The sequence below is a fragment of the Phyllostomus hastatus genome, unplaced genomic scaffold (genome assembly GCF_019186645.2).
Source record: "Phyllostomus hastatus isolate PE091 unplaced genomic scaffold, TTU_PhHast_1.1 phas_contig_36, whole genome shotgun sequence".
NCBI classification, from domain to species: domain Eukaryota; kingdom Metazoa; phylum Chordata; class Mammalia; order Chiroptera; family Phyllostomidae; genus Phyllostomus; species Phyllostomus hastatus.
Window position 1 is genome coordinate 6359081 of NW_025333862.1, and position 20574 is coordinate 6379654.

The 20574-nt window shown below is 51.6% G+C and overlaps 1 protein-coding gene across 1 annotated transcript in view; it reads left to right on the forward strand.

The window, feature by feature from the left end:
* Positions 1-374: 374 nt before the first annotated feature.
* MAPKAPK2 (MAPK activated protein kinase 2) overlaps positions 375-20574 on the forward strand; it is a 44254-nt gene continuing 24054 nt past the window's right edge. Inside the window, exon 1 of the mRNA XM_045841565.1 lies at positions 375-978. Coding sequence (XP_045697521.1) covers positions 718-978 — 261 coding nt within the window. The 5' untranslated portion in view covers positions 375-717. The remainder of the gene's footprint in view (positions 979-20574) is intronic.

The following is a 20574-nucleotide window of genomic DNA, read 5'->3' on the forward strand; positions in this document are numbered from 1 at the left end:
TCACACCTGTCTAGCTACACCCTGAGGTCTTATTCAGCCCGTATTTGCTAGTCATTCATCCTCCTTCAAAATACACCTTCATCTTCCAGTGGGTCGCTACTAAGAACTGGACAATTAGAGAAAAGCGGATTTTCTATCTGAACTATGTAGCTACTTTCATACGCCTCCCCCTTTCCTTTGCGTGGGCCTAATTAAGAAACGGGATTTCTCGGCCTTTCCTCCAGGTCCCCTGCCCCGCCCTCCACGCTCCATTGGCCTCTTGTCCTTCCCTTTAAGGCCAGCCCCTCCCCCACGCCCCCGCCTCCCGCCGGCCCCGCCCCTCCTCCACAAGCCCTGCCCCCTCCGACCCTCCCCTTTAAGGACCGGCCCCGGACGCAGACAAGGCTGTGACGCGGCCGCCGGCCCCGGGGCTGGGTAGTTTGTCGCGCGGCCGCTTCCCCCCCGGCTGGGCCCCCGCCATCCAGCGTTCCACCGAGCGCCAGGCCCCCGGGGGGAGGGTGGAAGGGAGAGAGCAGGGCCGGTGGGCGCCAGCGGCGCACGGCGGGACCCACGGAGCCCCGCGACCCGCCGAGCCTGGAGCCGGGCCCGGCCGGGGAAGCCGGCTCCAGCCCGGAGCAAACTTCGTCGCCGGGCGGGGGGTGGCGGGGACCCCGTCCGGAGCCGGAGGAGGGGGCGGCCGGGGGCCCTCCCACCTCTGCTCCCGCGTCTCCGGGCACCATGCTGTCCAACTCCCAGGGCCAGACCCCGCCGGTGCTATTCCCCACCCCGCCGCCGCCGCCGCAGCCCCCTGCCCCGTCCCAGCCGCCGCCGCAGCCCCCGCAGCAGTTCCCCCAGTTCCATGTCAAGTCAAGCCTACAGATCAAGAAGAACGCCATCATCGACGACTACAAGGTCACCACCCAGGTCCTGGGGCTGGGCATCAACGGGAAAGTTTTGCAGATCTTCAACAAGAGGACCCAGGAAAAATTCGCCCTAAAAGTACGTTTGGGGGCTGGGGAAGGGATGGACGGGCAGAGGGGAGCACCCAGGGACGATCCCCGGGCGCTCTAGAGCGGCCGGCGCGCACTGTCGTTCGACGACCGCGCCGACCCTTTGCTGGGACCCAGCTCCCGGCCGCGGTGGGGCGGTGGGTCTGAGCTGGGAGGGTGCCAAGTGTGCGGCGGGGGCGGGGGCAGAGGGAAGGTCAGGTAGGAACCGACCACGCCGCGGAGACTGCGTTTCCGGTCACCTCAGGTGTGAGTGGCAGGGACCCGAGAGGACTCCTGGGGACTCTGCCATTTTGGGGTTTGAGCGGGATCCAGCCGAGTCTGAACGGTTGGCTCCGGGACCACTTCTGCTAATTTCACCGCGTCTCGAGGAAGTGATTTTCCGGGGTTGTGGTTCCCCATCCTCTCCTCCCTCCTTCCTTTCTTTCTGTGGGCACAAAAGGCCCATTACTCATTGAGCTGGTTGGTCGGTTGGTTTGGAGAAGTCGGATCTCAGAGGTTTATTTAGCCTCGCTCCTTATTTGGGAGCCGGAATGTGTGATTTCACTTCCCTGGGCCTCGCGAGTGCGGCTGGGCCGCCTAGGCGCGCGCCGGCGCCGGAGGTAGGTGCAAGCCTGGGGATTCCGCGGGGCCACCGCCCCCTCCGGGGGAAGGAGGGATTGTTTTGATCTGAGAGCAGGCGCCCTCCCACCTTCCGTGCTTGTGAGGCTCCAGATGGGAGGGCAGCAGGCTCCGGCGAGGCGTCTGCTGTTTCCATAGCGTCATTGATCTTTGTAAACTGGGTCTGGAAACCACGCTTGGCCCAGCGCTTATTCCGCAGATCGGAGGTGGCCACTTGAGCCTGGACATGGGCCGCTGGTGGACAGTGGGAAGGAGCGTTATCTTTGATTTGAGGAGGTCCTCCTCCCCTTTGTTGTAGGGGGAGAATGGGGATTTCAGTGAGCATACCTGCTTCAGAAGTTAAACAGCGTAGACTTGGAGGTATGATGAGATGGATGGATCCCCAGTGCAGTGGGAGCCGGTGTTCAGAATCACAGAAACGTTTTCCCTTTAGAGGGTTTTCATATCAAACCGTATCTCTAAAGGTGACACATCACCCCTGTTCCCCCTGGGGTGTCTTAATGATTGGAGGATAAAATTACTTCCTGTGTTGTATTTCTCTCTTCCTCCTCAGCCCCCACTGCTAGCTGCATTTCAGCTATTAATACAACACTCACGTATGTGTAAATGGGTGGGACTGTTGGAATATATAATTAGATGTAATAAAACCCTGGTATGTACTTCAGGGTTGTAGAGGGCAAGAATGTCCAATTTCCAGACTTTAGGCCTCCATAAATTACTTTTTCTTGCAGCTTTCATCCTCTCTTTTGGGGGAGAACTTTCAACTCACCTCAACACTGTCAGATGTCTTTGGTTTCTACCTAAAGGTGTTGCTGTGGGCTTTTGATTGTTGTTTAGTGTTGGACTGTTGCAGAGGGAATATATCAGTATCTTGAACACTTTTAATACTTTTTGCACCTTAGATCACTCTTTCCGTACTCATAACTGAGGGCTTAGAGGTGGAGTGGTTGTTTGATCATGGCCCTGACCTTGGGGAGTAGAATTGAGTGAATACTGTTTGACCACAGTTAACCTTAGTGTTGAGGAAGTGACAGACGTTTCTTTCCAGGAGACTCCTCTGTCCCCTCTGAGACACCATCTGCCTTCATCCATCTGCAGTTTGGGGACACTGGCTGCTCATTTTCTTGAAAAGTTGAAATATTGTATAAAGACTTAAGAACAAAAGCTCTCAACTTCTGCTCCTTATTCTATTTAACAGGTACACAAAACCACCCTCTAAAATGCTTTTGGGTGGCAATTAAGATGTCTGTTGTAATTGATAGAAGAGAGATTTGGATAATTTCCCCCTTTGAATAGTTCTGAAAGGGAAATCCAGCAGTATTTTAAATAACACTCATAGTTTATCCATCTCAGGTTAGCAGCAGGCAAAGATTGAAGTCAGAGTCTGCTTTGGCAGGCAGTCTGCTCCTAGATCTTCCAAGTTGACTCAACTGTTAAATTGTAGATTTCCCACACATCTTTGTGTGAAAAGGAAATAATAGGGGAAGAAAGAAGGGATGAGGCATTCAGAGACTGGCGGCAGTGTGAATAGCTTTTCCAGGTCCAAAATATTGGCTAACACGTAATTACAGCCATGGGGGGAGTCTGCTTCAAAGAATCGTGTTCCAGACATACACCAAAGAGATGCTAGATCTTGAATCTTGATTAACTTGACCTTAGGTGCTGAGTAGTGAAGTGATTTTCAAAACCTGGAGTGTTCGGATTATAAAGCAAGGGAGGAAGATGAGGGTGGAGTAGGAGGGGTCGACCTATCATGAAGTTGCCTGGAGAAAAAGGGAAAACTCTCTCCCCTGCACAGTGTGTCATGCTGTTCCTGGGGCCTTGGGGCAGAGACCAGGACCCTGATGGGGGTTCTGATACCTGCTGTTTCACAGCTCGGACCATTGATGGGAGGTGGAGGCTGCCCAGATGCCCCACTCCCTGTTAATGGTCTGGGATCTCTTAGCCTATAAAGTAAAATCAGTGCTTAAAAAAATAATCTCACCTTGCTCTGTCTGCTGCTTCTCTACCTCCACTGAGATCTCTACCATGTAAATGCTTTTGGTAGGTGCTCTGACCTCACCTCACCATTTCTCCTGGCTGCTTCTGTTGGGTTCTGAGTCACTTTCATACTTCAGTCAGAAGGGACTTCAGAGTTCATCTCATCTAATGCCCTTATTTTGCAGATGAGAAAAGTAAGGCCCAGAGCAAAGACTTGCTTGAAGCAACATAGCCATGCACTTGGCAGAGGCAGGATTAGAACCCAGGACACCTGACTTTGGGTCTCAGGCCTCTTCACATTTCATAGCTGCAGTGTCATCAGCAGGGTGCTGCTTGGGACTGGCTGTTGCTCCAGAACCCCTCAAGCCCCATGAGGAGCGACACTGGCGCTGCAGGCCCTTCTGGACTTGGGCGAGAGGTGCTGGATGGGTGTTTATCAGCATTTCAGCAGTAATCCCTGAAGTTGGAGGGGCAGTTTATGAACCAACTCAGCAGCTCAATGAGTTTTGAATCTATGGTAACAAGCTTTTTTTCCTTTTTTTGTTTTTAACCATTCCCCCTTCCCCATTAGGAAGTGTTTGATAGAAATCTTATCTATTATTTTTTGTACAAAAATATGGGAATTCTATTAACTATTTCTTTGACAGGGATGCCTAGTCTCAACCGACTTGAGTAGTAATTGGTTGTATTCCCTGTGGGTTCCTCAGCTGCTTCCTGCTTCACTGTGACATGGTGACTCTTCGGTATTAGCTGAACAAATCTAATTAAAGCTGGCATCGTTGTCCCTCTCTGCTGTGCGACTCTCATTAGGTGAAACATGTTACTGCTTTCAAAACAATACAGAACGTGATCTTCACTTACCTCTGTTTATTTTTCCAGTGCACGGATTAGAGAAAACAAGGTCCTGCGCATTCTTTTGCTTTCCTTTCTCCAGCGGTCCTCTCTCCCCAGATCACGCCGTGTCCCTGCAGTGTGCCTTCCTTTGGCGTTCTGAAGAGGATCTGATTGGAACCTCTCACGGCTGACCTGGACACCGTCAGAGGGGATGTCAGAGCTCCCCACATTCCCATAGTACGAGCAGCATCTTATCCAGCACACCCCATGTGTACTTACTGGGGAGTGAGATTGGTAGTGTGGCTGGGTGACAGCCCATGTTCCAGATTGGGGTTTGCTGGACGGAGCCACACGGTGAGGAAAGTTCCACTGACAGAACCAGCCTTTTTATATCCACTGTGGTTACAGGTGGTTGATAGTTTGCTGAGGATCCTGCCATATGTTGTTGTGTGGAGGATGCACACATAAAGTGGCCTTAAAATTTGGGAGGGGTGTCAAGAAACTGATTTGTAGGTGAAATTATCAAATGTAGTCTAGGGCTGCACCGTGCAGTGTGGTAACCAATAGCCATGCATGGTTATTTAAATGAAAATTAATTGAATTAAACTAAATTAAAATTTAAAAAATCAGTTGCTAGCAGCATTTCAAGTATTCAGTAGCTGCATGTGGCTAATGGCTACTGATATGAACCACGTGGAACAGTTTCATCCTTATAGAAAGTTCTGTGGGACTTTGCTGGACTAGGGGGTTAAATCGTGTGCTTGGGAATAGAGGAGCTTTGAGACCAGAAAATCTGTGAGGATCGAAGGAGCTGAGAACAGCTCCTTGCTGGGCCTCTGAGGAGCGAGCTGATCTGCAGGAGGCGATGGTGCTGTTGGCCCCGGGCAGCAGAGAGGAGGGCAGAGCAGGAGATCAGTGGGTAGGGAGCAAGTGGGGCTGGTGGCTCAGAATCGAGCCTAAGCCATCTTTGTACTAAAGGCAGCTTTTCAAGTGTTTGAGGGTCGTGAAGTAAGTGAACAGGATGTTGTAAAGAAAGGTTATAAACTGCTGAGGTCGGGGCTTATGGTTTTTGAGGGAAGGCTGCAGAGACCCTGTCCCTCTCCTGGGGCTCTGGCCCCTGTATCCTGCAGCAGCGCTGTTGCGTCCACTGAGGCAGGATCAAAGCCGGGTTGGCCTGTGGTCCCTTTCCACTTGTGAATTCTGGGACTTTGATAGAGCTTGAAAATAATCTCCAAGATCTGGGATCAGTGGCTTACAGGAGGTGGGGGTGGAGAAAAGCAGCCCCAGGCCTTGGGACCAGATAGGGGTGGGTGTCTGGGAAATGAGGGGGCTCTTCTTCAGGAGGGTGAAGGTGCTGGTATCCCTGACAGTGTTTTGACTGTTTGGGACCTGAGAAGTTGGGTCATCATCAGTTGGTGGTTTTACTTAGGAACTAGGTGCAGGGGATTCAGGTTGAGGCCTGGTGGAGCCACGCTTCAGGGCTGCTGGAGGCTAACTGGCCAAATCTTGGGGTTGGGGAGGGGGCTAAGGCTTCTGTCACCCACTTGCTTAGGAGCCTGTGCCAGGAAGAATGTCATCCGCAACGGGAGGGACAGGGCATGGGTATCTGCTTCTGAGCCATTTAACAGTTCCCAGTGGCCCTCCTGTTCTCTGATCCAGGATTCTCCCCTGTGGTTTGATGTCTGTGGCACTGGATTCGTGCTTTTCTGCTTCCTCTCCTCTATTTCAGGCCCTTCCACGGGTCACGTGGGCTCTCTTTTCCCCTCCCCCCTATGCTGCGTCTTTCTGGGTGTCCCAGAGAGAGGGGGACAGGCAGGCAGAATTGTTCTTTGTGTTTGAAGGGGCTGCGGCTGCTCTTAGCAGTAATTTAAGGCCTGGTGGTAAAGGGACCATGCCTCACAGCACCTCAGAGCTGACCATTCTCCCCGTCATCTTTCTTGACTCCTTTTATCTCGCCGAGGAAAGGGCTGGGCCGGTGCAGAAGGGTTGAGTGGCATGTCCAGGGTCTTACCAGGTACCAGCATAAGAGCCACGCCTTGGGACCTGCTTCCTCTCGGTCTGGGATCCTTTGGCTGTTTGGTTGCTAGAGGTGGTAGCACTGGGGCTGCAGACCTGACACTGCAAACTGAGCTGTAGGAACTGGTCACTGGGATTTTTCTTTTAAGTGGGGATGCTGGTAAAGAGAAGGGACCACACCACTGTGACGGGCATGTAACCCAAATCAGATTTTTCTAGTTTTTAGGGGAGTGCTGAAATTTTGTATTTTAAGATATGTATGGCTAGAAATATCTAGAGGTAAGCCCATTGCAATGGGTTATGTGCTAGATTAGAAAGGAAAAAAAAAGGTTTGATATTTGTGCCCTGCTAGCTAGCGTGTGACCTTGAGCAGGTCAGTTAAACCTCCCAGGCCTTAGTGCACACATCAGAGTGTCCAGCGGTCAGTGGCTCCTTGAGCTCCGGCAGTGTGGGACAGTGGAAGGCTGCCCTGGAAGCAAGAGGCCGAGGACGGGATAGCATGTCCGCTTGCTCTGTGTCTGACTGTCAGCAGTATCTGGGCCAGCATGGATGCCCTTTTTTTTTTTTTTTTTTTTGATGGGCTTAATGCTGGGCTCCAGGGCAGCGTGTGTCCAGTTAGCTGTCATTACTGCCCAGCCGGTAAAGGGACCCATACCTTGCAGCATGAACACTCGGGAAGTGTTTCCGTTAGCAGAGAGGGTGGGCTGTGTCACTCCATGGGCTGTGTGTGGATCTACGTCCCTTGAAATCTGAAGGGTCTTATCTTACTTAGTGCAGCGGTGGCTCAAGGTAGAGATGGGGAATTCTTTATCTTCCCGTCTGAAATGCTTTTCCCATTTGAAGTCATGGGTCAAACATGGCCCCTGTGATTGGCGGTGCAGGCTGTGCCCTGCACAGGGCGCCTGCTGAGCGAGGAAGCGAGGGATTGAGGGCTGCCAGGTTGTCAGGTTGTCAGGCTTTGCCTCGGCGTGTGGCTGCGTCCATCCACGTGGGTGTCTTCTTCTGTTTCACTCACAGATGCAGCATGGGCCAGGGCCTGTTCTGAGGTGAGAGTTGGAGACTGATTCCCAGAGCTGACGGGGGATTAGGGCTTCCATCCGGGCGCCGCTTCTTTCCTGTAGGACTGGGTAGGAGGGATCTCAGGTGTCTGAAGAAGCAAGAGGAGGAGGGATGCCTGGTGATGTGGGTCCTCTTTTCTCTTACTCCTGCCCATTCAAGGCAAAAGCCTCGGAGCTCTGGACTGTCGAGCCCTGTGTGCCAGGCCATCAGACCTGATTGGCAGTGTAGAGTTCTCGGGGTCTTGATTCTCTTGTCCAGTGGACACCTTTGTGTGCCATCCAGCAGGTCAGTCCCTGTCTGTGATGAATGTCCCCTCCAAGACCAGCCAGGCTGTGTGTTTATTCTGGTAGGAACCTGAGCTGTCCCAAAGAGTCATAAGAAAAGGCATCTTACTCTTAAGGGACGTTTCCAGCCATCTCCATGGCCAGTGTTCCTCTGGGAGTTGCCTGGGAGGTGAGGAGTGGTGACCAAAGGCGTAAGCTTCGTGGCCACCTCGGCAGCCTTTTCGTCTCAGAGAACACGAGGAGGGCAAAGGGCACCGTTCTGTCCAGGCCTTCTCTCTGTTTGGCTTTTCTCTATGAAGATTCTTTTCTTTTAATTAAAATTTGGTTTTAATTTATTGATTGATTTTTTAGGAAGAGGGAAGGAGGGAGGGAAGGCGGATGGGAGAGAGACAGACATCAGTTTGTTGTTCCATTTATTTATGCATTCATTGGTTGATTCTTGCATGTGCCCTGACTGGGGGTCGAGTCTGCATCCCTGGGGTATTGGGTCGATGCTCTGACCAACTGAGCTACCCGGCCAGGGCTGAAGATTCTTCTTTTGAACCAGAAGCAAAGGTGAAATCTTTGCAGCCCCGGGTAGGGGAGGGGACTGAGAGGAGACCTACTGACAGTACACCCGCCAGCTCTTCCACCCTCGTGTTCCGTCTGACCTCCAGCAGCACCTCCACAGGCAGATGACTGCGTCAGTCACTTTGTTACCGTTGTGATTATCCATATTGTTCCAAGGCTGCCAGCCCACCCTGGGCATTTGCAACCTGGTCTCCTGCCCAGGGTCCTGAACTGTTACTCAGCCCCTGTCCCAACAGCTAAAAATAAACCTGCCACTGCTGAAGTCTCACCTCACTGCCTGGCCCTGGTATCTGTCCCTGGCCTTCCCGCCACACCGCTGAACTTCTCTCTTTTCCCTCCCCATTTGCCCTTTGCTTCCAGCCTGAGCTTGGTAGGTGTTTTGGGACCAGTTTGTTTTCTGGGTGCTGGGAGTGAGCTGTGGCAGGTGCTTGTCCAGGTAGCAAGCTGCATGTGCACAAAGGCTCTGGGGAGCTGCTTTGCGGATTCCCCACTGGGAGATGGGGAGACAGGGAGGAGGGTGAACAGTTCATCTGAGTTTTCTAGACTTTCTTGGCTGTGCTTGCTCCAGCTGCCTCCAGTCTCCATCTGCAAGTGGGCCTCCCTGCCAGAAAGTATGGGGACGAGGGGGAGAGCCCTGCCTGCTGCTGTCCCAGGCCCTCACCCCAGCTGCCCTGTGACTGAGCGTGCTACCTGCCCTAGGACTCCTGCCTCTGTTGCCAAGCAATACTCTCCACCTCTGCAGCACGGGGCTTCGGGTTACCACATTCACCAGTGTGACCTCATCTCGTTGGCTTCCAAGAATAACTGGGCCCTGGCTGGGCCTCCTTCCTGAGTCAGGCCATGGCCCCTCTGGCCCTCCCAGCTCAGCCACCTGCAGGGTGTCACAGACAGCATGGGTCTGATCTACCTCCTGGCTGTGGGGACAGGGTGATTGGTGATCTGTGTCCATTGAGGTCCATTAAGGTGACCTCTTCCCTTGCCAGCCATGGATCCTGGGGACCTAGAGAAGAAGGTGAGGAAAGGGGCTCAGGTAGCTGGGACACCTGCTCAATGGGTGATTCTGGGCAGAGTATTTTTTTAGTTTGACTGTGGCATTCTCTTTCTTTTTGCTTTTTCCAATCCTTGGACAGGTGTTGGTACTAACCACAACCCAGGAGGGAAGGGTTCTGTGTCGGTGTTCTGGGACGAGGGTTTGTTTGGGAGGAGCAGTGTGTGAGGGGAGTGATAGAAGCCAAGGGGGGACTTGAGAGGTCCTTTGTCTCTGCTGGAGTTACATACCCAGACCATGTCTCCCCGTCTGCCTTCTCCCGTCTGTCCTCCTTTCCTCTGCAGGGAGAGATTTATTTGCCAAGGCCCATTGGCCTCTGTAGGGAGGAGTTGGGTGTAAATTGCTAAGAGTTTATTTTTAACTCTAACAGAAGGAGCTCCTGTCCTTGGGTAGCCATGCTCTTCTTCTTCTGCCCCTACCCCGGGCCTCCTTCCCTGGCATCTGTAATTCTTCGAGGAGAGCTGGTAGGATTCTGAAGGGCAGGCTTCACAGGAGCCAGGAAGGGAAGCTTCTCTAAGTGAAGAATCTGTAGATGGGTTGTCATACCTGACTTCTGCAGAGCTCAAGGGGTCATGGTGGCTGGGGAGGGAGAGGGGTAGCCCTGTGCATTTGAGGCCATGTGCAGAACTTAGAGTATTCTAGGAATGCGGGTGGGCCGATGAAGAGACTGTGTCTTAGAGCTTGGGGCTCTCTGCTCGCTGGTGTTAGGGAGGGCAGCAGTGGATCGTCCTACCTCTCTCCTTACAGGCTCCCAGATCTAAAGGCAGAAGGCCACAGGCACTAAATGAGTTTGCATTGTAACCTGCTTTGTAAATGCTCTTGCTTATAGAAATAAATAATGCTCTTGCTGAGTTTTAGTATTCCCTTTGGCTGCCAGGCTCACAAGCATCATGTTCTCTCCACAGGTCGGATGGGGTTCTCAGGGACTTCATGCCCTTGTGTTCCCTACCTTTGCACTCTTAGGGAGGAGGAGCAAGAGGAGCATGGGTGCCCCTTTGCATGTGTCTCCTGATTTCATGTAATTGTTTTGGTTACCTTACCTTGCCTTAGGTGTTTTCAAAAGAGCATAAAATTGGGTTTGAGCCATAACTAGAGCAAGAAGGAACACAGAATAGGAGTGGGGGCTTGGGAAGCAGAAATGTGTTGCTGACTCTGAGACTCTCAGCCACGGAGGGAAGGTTTTGGCCGTCAATTGCTCAATTACATGGGGGGTTAGTTTGCTGAAATTCTGCTTCTGATTATGTGACTTCCCAGCTTAAACCCTTCAGTGCGTTCCCTCTGCCTGCGGAATACAAGAGAATTCCCAACCATTCCCTGATTTGACCTCTTTTTTTTTTTTTTTAATCCTCACACAAGGACATAGTTACTGATTTTAGGGAGATGAAGTGGGGAGTTGTGGGGGGAGAGAGAAAGAGAGACAGATATCGAGAAGCATCAGTTGGTTGCCTATTGTTCACACCCTATCCAGGGGCTGAACCCGAAACTTAGGCATGTGCCCTGACTGGAATTGAACCCACGACCTCTGTTTATGGCACAGTGCTCCAACCAACTGAGCCACACTGGCCAGGGCTGACCTCAGTTAAAAAAAAAATGCATGCTATGTTTCATTTTAAGTGGTTTAACTATACCGTTTCCTTAACAGGACTCCGCTTTCCCAGCCCCTCACCTTTGCCATGGCATGCATCTCACCTGCCCATCTGTAGCTTCTTTGACTCTGCACCCCAGCTCTGTCTGTACCTACCTGTTCTACCTGTGCAAATGCTGCTGCTTTCACAAAGCCTTTCACACCAGAAGCTGGTTCCCCATACCCTCCCTGTCAAACTTGCCGAGACACTGCCACGTTTATTTTATTCCACATTTTAAATGTCTTTCTCCATGTGCAAGGTGCTCCCCTAGATATTGGAGTCTGAGTTCCCGGGGACCGCCATGTTTATTACTTTTGTATCCTCTATGAAATTTGTGGAGTACTTTGGCACTGTGCACTATACCTAGCTGCCTAAAAAAGGTGTGATATTGCAACAGACTAATTGTGGATGCTCCCCACATAAATATTATAGAGTACTAGCAGTGATCCTCAGGGTCGAGGGGGAGGTTCTGGGAGATGGACAATAGTGAGCTGGACTCTCTGTGACTGACCCAGGTGTATATGAAGGTCCCTCTAAGTGTCTGTCCTTGTTATTCCTCCTGTCTGCAAAAAAGCCATTCTCAGAAGAATCTTTTGGGCATTTCTCTCCTCCACCATCCACTTGGATCTGCTGACTCAAGCTGGTACCTTCTGTTTCTGCTAACGGAGTTCTCTTTCTTGTAAGGGCCTTGACCACAGTTTCCCATTGATGCCTCTTCTCCTTCTCCTCCCTGTTCCAGAGCCCCTCCTTTTTCTGTTCTGCTATGGAGATGACCCTTCTGCCTCTCGGAAAACTGAGGGAGGGACAGATGTGGCACTTGCTAGCTTTCCTACAGCTCTTGGCAACGTCTAGTTAGCTCCAGAAACGTCAGAGACACACGGATGCTCTCCAAGGTGATCTATCTGCTGGCCTTTCTCCTGTGTGTTGCAAGAGGACCAGTGTTGCACACCAACTTGCTGGGAATGAGGTCAGAGGTTTGAAGCTCAGGGGGCCACTTAACTCCTTACCACAGATATCCATGGGAAACAGAACTGAGACCTGGCTGTGGGGTCCTCAGCAAGTCCTGGAACCTGTCTGGGCCTCCTTCAGTTCCTCATTTGTAAGTCAGAGGGCTTAGACTTGATCTAGAAGGACTGCAAATGGAAGGGCTTTTTTTTTTTTTTTTAAATTTTGTTGCAACCCCACTACTTGGAAAACAACCAGATGCTGGGAAAGAGGTGGTCAGCCCAGGTTCTAGGGAGCCTGGGGACTGGGAACCATCCTCTCTGTCTTCACTGTGTGCAGGCCAGTGTTCTTTCACCCTCCTAGCGTAGTATTTTTATCCATTCAGCCATTCAACCAATGTTTATAAACGTTTATTCTCCTCCATGCCTGCCTCCTTTCTTCCCTGCTGGCTGGCTATCAGGAGCTCAGATGGCAGGATTGGCCTAGGATGATTGTCTAAGCCTGATCTGGGCCATCCCCTTGGGTTTAGGCCCCTTGAATGCTTCTGCTACATGCCCTGAGAGGAATTTCAAACAATGAGGGTTGATTTCTAGCAGCTTAGGCTAGACCCCTGTCTTTATAAATAGGATTTGCCTTAAGGTGCTTTCTGTCCCTTGGAGATCCAAAGCAACTTACTACTCAAGAAAATCAATTAAGTAGAGCCAAGACTGACTTCTACATCCTCCCTAAGGATAAAATCAGAACAGCAGATTGAATTTGATACATACAGCAATCTTCTATCTTCTGCCTCATTCAGATCACTGTTGAAAGTTTAGCAACACTGTGAAGGTTTCCTAAATTAATAACAAGTCTTCATTGAGCAGATACTACGTATCAGGCATTGTGCTAGGTGTTTTACTTACTCTCTTCTTGTTCATCCTTAAAATAATACTACAGAATAAAAGTCCTCATGTTATGGAAGAGGAAACATGTTTAGACATGTTCAGAATAATTCATTCATTAACAATTATTTGCTGAGTATCTACTAAGTACTAAGTATTATTTTTTGGCTCTGGAGACGCATCATTATACAAAACAGACCAGAAAAACAAAACAAAACAAATCCTGCCTGCATGGAATTTATCTTGTAGCAGACAGAGATGACAAAACGTAGTTAGTGCAGTGGTACAGTTTATTGGATGGCGGTAGGTATAAAGGAGAAGATAGAGCAGAGGAGGCCCTGGAATGCTGTGTGTATGTGTGTGTGGTGTGTGGTGCTGACATTTTAAATAGGGGCTCACTCAGGGCTCCACTACAGAAGTGACATTTGGGTGACCCTCGGAAATGTTTGGAGGGGGAGGGGCAGCAGGCTGACAATAGCAAGTGCAGAGCCTGAGGCTGTGACTGATGGGAATACAGGAACTCGGAAACCTGGGCTCCTTACAGCTTGCAATACTGCCTCTCTCATAGTTCTTCTGTGACTGCATTATAATTCAGTACTTAGATGACCTAGCAGTTTAGGTTTTATCATCAAGTATTTATGGAATGCTGATTTTGTGTAAATTGCTACAGTGGTAAGATGTAGGCCCTGTCTTTGCACACTTACAGTTTAGAGGAGGCATGAATACCTGTGTGTGTCTAAACAGTGAAAGGAATGAGAAAAGACGGCCTCCTAAATCTGGACTGTGCCCTTTCACACATATTCCCACTTGACACTCTGAGAGGTAGGACAGCAGGTCCTTGAGTAGCAGTGCCGGTTCATTGCAACACTGACGAGATGCTGCTCTGGGAACTTGGCCTAGGGTAAAACTGGTTTCATGACACAGTGTTTCACTGAAAGTCACAGAACCTATTGACAGTGTTAAGTGAGGACTTACTGTATCTCTCTGACAGGCGGGCCAGGTGGTTTGCTCCCTGGTTTTACACACGAAGAGCAAGTTCAGGGAGGTGGTGCTGGGTAATGAGGGGGTCAGGCAAGAGAGTGGCCACCAAGGATACAGAGGCATGGGATGGGCTCCCCAGGGCCGGAGGGGGCTAGGGGTTGTGATCACTTTTGCCTGGTACTGACAGGGACATTTCATGGGCTCAACCCTGTACTGACACACCCAGGGGACCATGCAGACAAAAGTTGGGTGGGCAGAGGAACTTCACTGGGTGTTCTCACCTTCTGTGTGGCCAAGGGGAAAGAGGCAGTGTCTCCTGTGGATCTTTCCGGTTATAGGAAGTGCTGGGGTGGGGTATTGCCTGGCCGTAGCACAGAGCCAGGGTGGAAGGGGGTGATGAAAAGGAAATGGCCAGGCTGATGCTGTGGCGGAGGTTATTTTTGTCCCTCTTCGGGCCCTCACAGGGCTTCTCTCTTGCTCTGAAGAATCACGTCTTTCATGTGTTCAGCCTCCCAGGTGGAGGAGTGGCAGGCGGCAGGCAGGGTGACGGGGAGGCTGTCTGCCCCCAGCACGGGCCACCTCTGCTCCCCGCCTCTCAGGAGCTGGGGGAGCAGAAGTCGGCCGGGGCAGAGCCGGCGGACTGACCGTTAGTGCAGATGGGAAAGTGAAGCAATGGGTCGGGTCTTTTTCCTGAGTGTGTGCTGTGACAAAGGAAGTTGCAACAGGTTTGTTTTTTCTTTCTTTCTTTTTATAGAGCAAGGAGGGGGAAAGATGTATTCCAGTAAACTTGAGAAAAAGCATCTAGTCTTTGATGGATGGTTACTGCTCCTCTCCCCCACGATGCCCTTTGTCGGTAGCCTTTCTTCCACCCTTCCTCCCCCACATGTACCTTCCATTGTCCCTCTGAGGGACTGCGTCTCTGCTGCAGGCTTGCTACCTCTCTGCAGAGAAAGTGTCCATGACCTGGGCTGAGGGAGCCTTGAGAAAGCACCTTGTCTGTTATCCTCCAGGCAAGTGACCGACTACAGCAGCCCGTGCCTGCAGGTTGGCAGGGAGGCCTCTCCTTGACAGTGAAAGCTGTTTAGCACACAGACGGTTCCTGGTTCCTCACCGGCCTCACATGCTCCTGCGTTGGTCTGTGTTCATTTGGCGTCTCTGCCAGGGTGAGGCAATGCTGGCTTCGCATCTCGGATGCCCACACTTTCTGGTAGACACTTCAGAGCACGTGCCTTGGCGTGCTCTGGGAAAAGGGGCCTGAAATGTGGGAGGCCGAAGTCCGGGCTGGAAGACCACACACGTGAGTCTGGAGTCCCCGGTCAGGTTTGAATTTGGCCTTTGTGCTGTACCTGGGCAGGGATCCAGTTGTGTTTGGAAGTGTTCAGATGATATATTTTCCTGACGAAAAGTTTTGAGGTCTGGAAAGTCGTGGAACTTTTTTTGTGTGTGAGATTCATTTCCTCTCTCTTGCATTTCTGTACTCCATTCCAGCCAAAAAATTTCCAGGACAACCCTGCTTTGAGACTAGCTTGAGCCTGCTATGGGGCGAGGTCAGCCCTGAGAGCCAGGCCCGCTCGCTCTGAGGAAGCTGCCTGTCGGGATGGTGGCGGCTGCGGCTGCTTTACCTGCCTCCGCGCGGGGCCAGGTCGTCAGGGCTGAGGTTTTTTGTGCAGGCTCTTGGTTCTCTGTACCTGGTTTGTCTGGGGCAGCCGGCACACTGCTTGTCCTTTCCTGCCGTTTGCTTTGCATTTCGTCCCCTGTCATCGGATGAGTCCCTTCAGCCGGGAGATGAGCTCCAAGCCCTGTTTGGGGAGGGCAGGGAGTTAGCATTGGCTCATTTTGCCTGGATTTCACAGTGAATATGGATGCTCTTTCACGGGAGGCTGTGCTGGCTAATATGGTAGCTACTAGCCACATGTGGCTATTTAAATCTGAATGAATTAAATGAAAAATTAGTTCCTTGGTAGCACTAGCCACCTTTCAAGTACTCACTAGTTGCCGTTTTGGGCAGCACAGATGGAGAGCATCCCGTCATCACACAGTTCTTTAAGGTAGTGCCGACTCTGAGTTAGTCATTCTGCTCTCCAGCGAAGGTTCCGCCTGAGCTGGAAGGGGATTTGGGCAAGAGCCTGAGGGGAGGTTTTGAGGTCCAGGCCAGGGGTAAAGAGAAGGTAATCATTTAGAAGGGGATCTTAAGTAGTGCGGTTGTTCAGTTTGTCTTGTTTAGGGCTGCATCTGAGGAGATGGTCATCTAGCCCAGTGACTTCCAAACCAAGTGGATCGTCAGAGTCATCTTAGGTAATGTTTGTAAATACAGAGCACAACTCTTCGCATGTTACTGTGTTCAAGACCCTTCCAGGGGTGGTATTCATCGTGTGTTTTTATCTGGTAATTATCCGGGTTTGGCCACCACCGACCTGTGGAACCTATGCTTCAATTCCTCCAATCTGGAGCGCTTCCTCCTTTTCAGAAACTTAGCAATAAAAAAATTGCTCTTGTTAAAGTTCTGTGTTTATTTGGTTTCCGGCACTTGTAATAACGCATAATGCTAGTCGTGTGTTCCTGAGCCTCACGGAATGCATCAGGGCCACTCCTGGAGGTGCTTGAGCACAGGTGCGGTGTGCCCCCCGCTGCCCAGCGGCATGGCGCATTGTCAGAGTGCACAGCCATGCCCAGAGATGTGACGCCATGCCCAGGCCTTCTCGGGAGGTTGAGGAGAGGTGCACGTCTTGGTGGGCCCTGACAGTGGGCTCCCAAGGGTGGTCCATCTGGTGTGGACCATGTGTCCTTCCACCTCGCTGTGTGCTTCTCCCTGGGAAAGAGTCCCTGATTCTCTTCATGGTTCATACTTGCTTTTCGAGGGCACTGGCCTGGTTTTCTTCAGAGACATCGAGGGACTCAGCCTTCATTCATGGTCAGACAGGACCATAAACACCACTTCTGTTTAGAGACCTCAGTAGCCTCCCCTCCTCTCCAGCGTAAGGCTCAGACTTCTAAACGCTGTGTCTGAGTATGCTGGCTTTAACCTTCCATTCCCCCCCCCCACCCCAAGAACACAAACACTTGCCTTGTGGGGAGATGTCCCTCCCCACTCTGCAGGGCTGCCTTATGCTTCCATAGTTTCTCTTGGGCCCTCCATTTATTCATCCTTTTATATCCTGGTAGAATTGTACTTAATCCCTCCAGGCTTATGTTTTACCTGCCCCCACCCCCCATCCCAGGCAGGATAACTACCTTTTTTTTTTTTTTTTTTTTTAAATCAGTGGTAGTTGATACTACCTGGATGACTGCCATGGATTAGAACAACAGTCCCTCCCATGGCTTCCCCTGCTCAGCCCTGTGCCCCTTGAGGACAAGCACAGTGTGCCTGCACTGTATCTGTCTCCCAGTGCGGGCAGTGCCGAGTGCCTGCCTGCAGGAGTGGTTAGTGACTTGCCTGTGTGTCTTCTTTTGGGTCTGATGAGACTGCCACACGGGGAGTTGGAGCCGCTCTCCCCGCTCTCCCAGCTTCCGCCTTGGTTTTCCAGTGGCCTCAGGCCTCATCAGCACTGATGAGCAAGTGATGAGAAAAGTGCCGTGTTCAGCAGCTGATAATTAGCAAGTAGGCATAGAGCCTCAGCTGCCTGCGAGGCAAACCAGTATTTAAACAATAAAGTTTTTAAAATCAAGAATTGAAGTGTCAGCTTCAGAAGCAGCTACATCTAAACACAACCCCTATCAACACCCCCCCCCCCGCCCACTTTCTCCCAGTTACAGAGATAAGTGGAATAGTGAGTGAAACAGAATTCTCTCTAGCCTTGAGGGAGTCCTGGGGCCAGAGGCCTGGGCGGGTGGGGAGCTGGCAGGGTCTCTGCTCTTTGGGGTGGGCCTGGGACTGCGTGGGGAACGGGGAGGGGCTTCACTAGAAAGGACTCTCAGCGTGCCTTTCACTCCCAGCTTCTATAGGCTGACTGATCTTGCCAGGTGGACAAGAAGAGACATTTAGAAAAATAGGGTAGGAATAAAGTCTGGGCTTTTTCCTAAGGTGACAAAACACCCATGTTTTGTGTGTTTGATGATCAGTAAAGGTGCCGCTGTGCTGCCTAGTGGTTTGTCATCTTGTTTTCTTCCTGCATCTTGCTGCAGGCGGAGGGGGGGGGCCGGGGGGAAGCTGGCGGTAGGGCCTCCTCCCTCCTAGGTCAGAACCAGAGTGCCAGGAATTCCCCAGCCCCTGATGGGGCCCGGATGCTAACCACAGCTCCATCTCTGCTGGAGGTGTTCTAAGAAGTGTGCATGTATGCCAGGAACAGTCCGGGGCTTCAGAGCGAGGGCAGCTGCTCAAGAGGAAATGACTTCCTGTGTGAGGGGTGGGGGCATGAGAGTGCCCTGCAGCCTGTCACAGGGGACACCTGCTGCTGTGCTCACAGCGGAGGTCAGTGGGAGACACCCTTTCAGAATCTGCTTCGTTCTGAATGAGGCAGAAAGCCCGCGGTAGGAAAAAAGGGTCTTTCCCCCAAGTTCATCCTGTGGTTCATGGGCTCAGTTTTTCCAGCCCAGAGTAAGGTCTGTCTGTAAAAATTGTTTTCTAGTGTGTGTGGGAGGGTCTACTGTCACATCTAAGAGACAATCTGAGGTACATAGTTTGAATATGAAGATGCTGGGCTCCCTGGGAAATGCTGACGATTGATGCCATGTTTGAGTGTCATTGTTGCCTGTCCATTGGGACCTGGCCCTGATGGGAGCAGGGAGGAGGGGTGGGTGGGAACCCTTGCTGGTGCAGCTTGGCCAGCCTGCTCTTCCTTTCCGGCTTCTCTGTTGGAGTTAGTGGTGTCGGTGCCTAAGCTCACCCAGACCTCGTGTGGCTCTTATAGTTGTGACCTCTCACCGACCACAGGTGTGTCCATTGACTGCGGTCACTTAGTTGCCCTCGTGGCCACATGCAAAACAGCTGGGGAGGTCTAGGGGGAGACTTGAGGGAGTAAAACCAGCTGGCTTCTCTGGGCTCGAACCCTTGTCCTTGGCGATGTAGCAGAGATGATTCACAGCCAAGGTTGGCTTGAGTGTGTACAAAGGTTTAATCTCGTTGACGCAGTTCCGATGGTCCTTGCAGAAGCTGCATCACCAGATGAATTGAGTGGTGACGAAACCTCAAGTGTGTGTGTGCTCACTAGTTCTTCATTCACCCGTTTACTGGAAGTATTTCTTATATGCTCCAAGCAGTAGAAGACTGTAGAAGCACCAGCACTGGGTGAACACGGAGGAGAGAGGCCCACACTTCTCCAAACACTACAGCCTTGGAACGTGCTGGTGGAGTGCCTGTTCTCAGGTGTTCTCTGATCGCATAAACCCAGGGAACATTAACATTTTAAAGGCTCTGGGCAGCTCTGTAGTAACAGAATCTGTTTGATTTTTTATAACCTAGTGCTTTTGTCATATATGGGACCCTTTTTTACTTATCATTTACTAACATCCTACAGAATGTATTTGAGAAATGGCAGTATAGTCTCCCTGCTCTAGAACTGTCCAGTGGTTCAAAGAATTCACCTAACTCTAGGTCAACACAGGTTTGAGAGGCATAGAGGCGGTGTGTGTGCGTGCGCGTGTGTGTGTGTGTGTGTGTGTGTGTGTGTGTGTGTGAGAGAGAGAGAGAGAGAGAGAATAAGTGCTGGGGGGTGTGGCAGAGAAAGGCCCCTGGCAGGTGGCTTCTATTGAAGTTGGCCCCTTCTGCATCCGTGCTGGCTTTGTGCTTCTGGAGGCCTTTGTCCTGGCTTGAAAATACTGAATAGCAGCTACATCTGTCATGCCTGGGAAGCGTGGGTTTGCAGCGTGGGTGGCGAACCAGCAGTAAGCAGGCTCCCCTGCTTGAGGCCCAGGCTACCGGGAGAGCTCCCCAGTGTCAGAGCAGGGAGGGGCCGGTGATCCCAGGGCAGCTGCTTGCTAATCCTGGAAGTGGAGGGAAGCAAGAATTAGCTCCCTTATCTCTCTGCCTTCTCCTGTCTGATGGGGAGATTGTGTTGAACTTGGAGGTGGCTGCCAGGAAGAAACAGGTGGGCTGGGTGTTTTTTCCCCTGTTCATCAGCCAAAGGGCATCTGGAGGGGGGACCAAGGTAGAAGGGCACTTGGCTGTCCATCACTCAGGGAAGGGAGATCAAGGCATTTCAGTTTAAATTGAAGGAAGAGTTCAGAATTGTGACGTGTTTACCAAAGGTTGTGGGGTTTTAAAATTGGAGAGTCCTGCATAGGATTGTTTTCAGAACACTGGTGATGGGAGATGGATATGAATGATGGCCCTTCAGGTGGCCAGCTCCCTGAGGACGGCCTGGGAGGCCCTACTGGATTCTTCGCTCAGAGCGAGCGCAGGCCCAGGGAATTCCTGAGCCTGTGGCAGGCCTCAGCGCCCCCTGGGACAGCTTTGCCAGGCAGCTATGGTGATTTCTAAGGAAATCAGCAACTGGGGAGAAATGGGAATGTGGGTGGGAATCGGCCCCTCTTGCCGGGGAACAGACACTTCCAATGTGAGTAGACCTTGGTCTCATTAAGACAGGCCCAGGATCTCCTCTCTTAGTACGTGTGCGTATGTATGTTTTGTTTTATGCTGCTTTTCCTTGATTGACCTCCCCAAAGAGAGGGGAGTTAGTCTGCCCTTAGGAAACAGGGTGAGGTGTCTGTCACCTCCCGGCTCCTCTGGCCTTCTCCCTCCCTTTCCTTAGCCACAACCGCAGCCACAGTGGCTGGTGCCACTCAGATGGGAGAGGAGCACACCCAATC